Source organism: Cebus imitator, unplaced genomic scaffold, assembly GCF_001604975.1.
Source record: "Cebus imitator isolate Cc_AM_T3 unplaced genomic scaffold, Cebus_imitator-1.0 Scaffold82, whole genome shotgun sequence".
Lineage (NCBI taxonomy): Eukaryota > Metazoa > Chordata > Mammalia > Primates > Cebidae > Cebus > Cebus imitator.
In genome coordinates, this window is record NW_016107397.1 from 7,772,770 (window position 1) to 7,775,146 (window position 2,377).

General features: G+C 57.9%; 1 protein-coding gene across 7 annotated transcripts in view; it reads right to left on the reverse strand.

Moving 5' to 3' along the window:
* Positions 1-2,377, reverse strand: part of SLC29A4 (solute carrier family 29 member 4) — a 29,719-nt gene that overhangs the window by 11,851 nt on the left and 15,491 nt on the right. For 6 of the 7 annotated variants that reach the window (XR_005201117.1, XM_037740369.1, XM_037740372.1 and 3 more), the window contains 3 exons: positions 1,729-1,860; positions 1,356-1,469; positions 787-915 (listed from right to left, as the gene is read on the reverse strand). Coding sequence is in view for 6 of the 7 variants with exons in the window: in XM_037740369.1 (XP_037596297.1) it covers positions 787-915; positions 1,356-1,469; positions 1,729-1,860 (375 nt within the window). In the remaining variant the exon portion in view is untranslated. The remainder of the gene's footprint in view (positions 1-786; positions 916-1,355; positions 1,470-1,728; positions 1,861-2,377) is intronic. The other variant, XM_037740367.1, reaches the window with a different exon arrangement.

Below are 2,377 nucleotides of genomic sequence, written 5' to 3' on the forward strand. Positions count from 1 at the left end.
CAAGACTAGTCTGGGCAATATAGAGAGACCCCGTCTCTACAAACAATTTTTAAAAAGTAGCCAGGCTTGCCAGGTGCAGTGGCTCACGCCTGTAATCCCAGCACTTTGGGAGGCCAAGGCGGGTGGATCACCTGAGGTCAGAAGTTCAAGACCAGCCTGACCCACATGGTGAAACCCTGTCTCTACTGAAAATACAAAAATTAGTTGGATGTGGTGTCGGGTGACTATAATCTCAGCTACTCAGGAGGCTTAGGCAGGAGAATTGCTAGAACCCAGAAGGCAGAGGTTGCAGTGAGCTGAGATCATGCCATTGCACTCCAGCCTAGGGAATAGGGCGAGACTTTGTCTCAAAAAAAAAAAAAAATTTAGCCAGGTTTTGTGGCATGTACCTGTGGTCCTAACTACTCGGGAGGCTGAGGTGGGAGGAGGATGGCTTGAGTCCAGGAGGTTGAGGCTGCCATAAGCTATGACCATGCCACTGCACTCCAGCCTGGGGAACAGAGTCAGACCCTGCTGAAAGCCACTGCTCAAAAGAAACAGTGATACAGTGACAAAGCGGAACAGTCCTTGAAGCCAGGTTTATACCAGGGAAACGAGGGGCCGCCTCAGGGTCTCTGTGGCTACACACTGTGCATACGTGCATGCTGGCATGCAGGTGGATGCACACATGGCACCCAGCCAGCCTGGCTTCTGTCACACCACATGCCACCAGCAGGAGACCGGGGCTGGGGGGCACAGAGCTGGAAGTGGGCACTCAGGGCTTCTCCCCTGGTCCCCGGTTCTTACCTGTGCAGCCGAAGGCCACAGTGCCCACAGCGGCCAGGTTGATGGCGTAGGCCTGGTCCCGAGAGAAGAGCTGCAGCCACACGTCGCAGATGCTGATAAAAAGGAGAGGGCCCAAGGCTAAGAGGTAGCCTGTTGGGGGAGAGTCCAGTGAGGGAGGTGGTGGAGCCAACTGGGTGGGGGTCCCCCTCCTCCCCGCCCCTCCTGCAGAGTTGGTCTGAGGCTTTCTCTGCCCTTCCCCATCAAGGAGGGCCCAGGGATGCTTTTAAAATCTAACAGGGGCATCCAGAGGGCTTCCTGGAGGAGGTGCCGCTTGAGCTGGGCTTTGAAGCTGGATGTCACTGTGTGGAGGAATGGGAAAGGCAGAACACACCGGGAGTGCGGAAGAGCTTGGGCGGGGCCCAGGGACATGAGGTGGGGTACAGAGGCTCCACTACAGCCAGACCTCATCTTACACCAGACCCCAGGGCATCCCTAGGAAGCGTGCCCATTTTACAGACAGAGGATCGAGGCTCAGGGAAACTGGGCGAGTGGGTGACTGGCCAGGTGTCACGTGGCGGGGCCCAGCGCACCTGCGGTGATCCTGGTGTGCAGGGTCAGTCTCTCCACCAGGACGTTGTTCAGTAGCACAGCTGCCAGCGCCACCAAGATGTAGGTGAGGCTCATGTCAAACACGATGGAGGTCCCTGCGGAGGGCCAGAGGCAGCAGGCGCTCAGGGAGGCCCCACCCTCTGCATTGACCCCTCCCGGGTGCAACCTCGCAGGAGGGGCTCGCTGCCCAGTGAGGGTGATTGGCTGCCCCGAGGCCACGCAGCAGCTAACAGCGGAGCCGAGAGCTGAATAAAACGGGTCCCTGGGTAGGACCCTCCCCACTGGGGGTCTCTGGAGGCCCCAGGCCATGATGGAGCACCCTGAGTGTCTGGGCATGGCCGTGGAGAGACCCACCTGGGTACTTGTGATGCAGATAGTCCACGTCCGTGATGAAGCTGTTGTACGGGAGCAGGAAGCCCACACCCGCCAGCAGCATCGCAAAGTAGATGGCATGGTAGCGGTCATCGGGCACCGGCTCCTCCAACGCTAAAGCCGAAGACTCTAGGTGAGATGGGGGCAGGCTCCATGCATGGCCATGGCCACTGCCCAGGGCAATGTCCACCACCCCAGCCACCATCACCATGGCTACAGTCCATCGCTGTGACCTCTGCTCCCCATACCTCTGTCATTGTGCACATTATCAAAAGCCACCAAACCCTGTGGCTATGGCCACCACACCCACGCCATCACAGCCACTGAAGCTGCCGCTTGATGGACAGGAAACCAGCTCATGCCTCTAATCCCAGAACTTTGGGAGACTGAGGCGGGCAGACCATGAGGTCAGGAGTTCGAGACAAGCCTGGCCAACATGGTGAAACCCTGTTTCTACCAAGATACAAAAAATTAGCTGGGTGTGGTGGTGCACGCCTGTAGGCCTGTAGTCCCAGCTACTTGGAAGGCTGAGGCAGAATAGCTTGAACCCAGGAGGTGGAGGTTGCAGCAGTGAGCTGACGTCACACCACAGCACTCCAGCCTGGGCAACAGCATGAGACTGTCTCAAAAA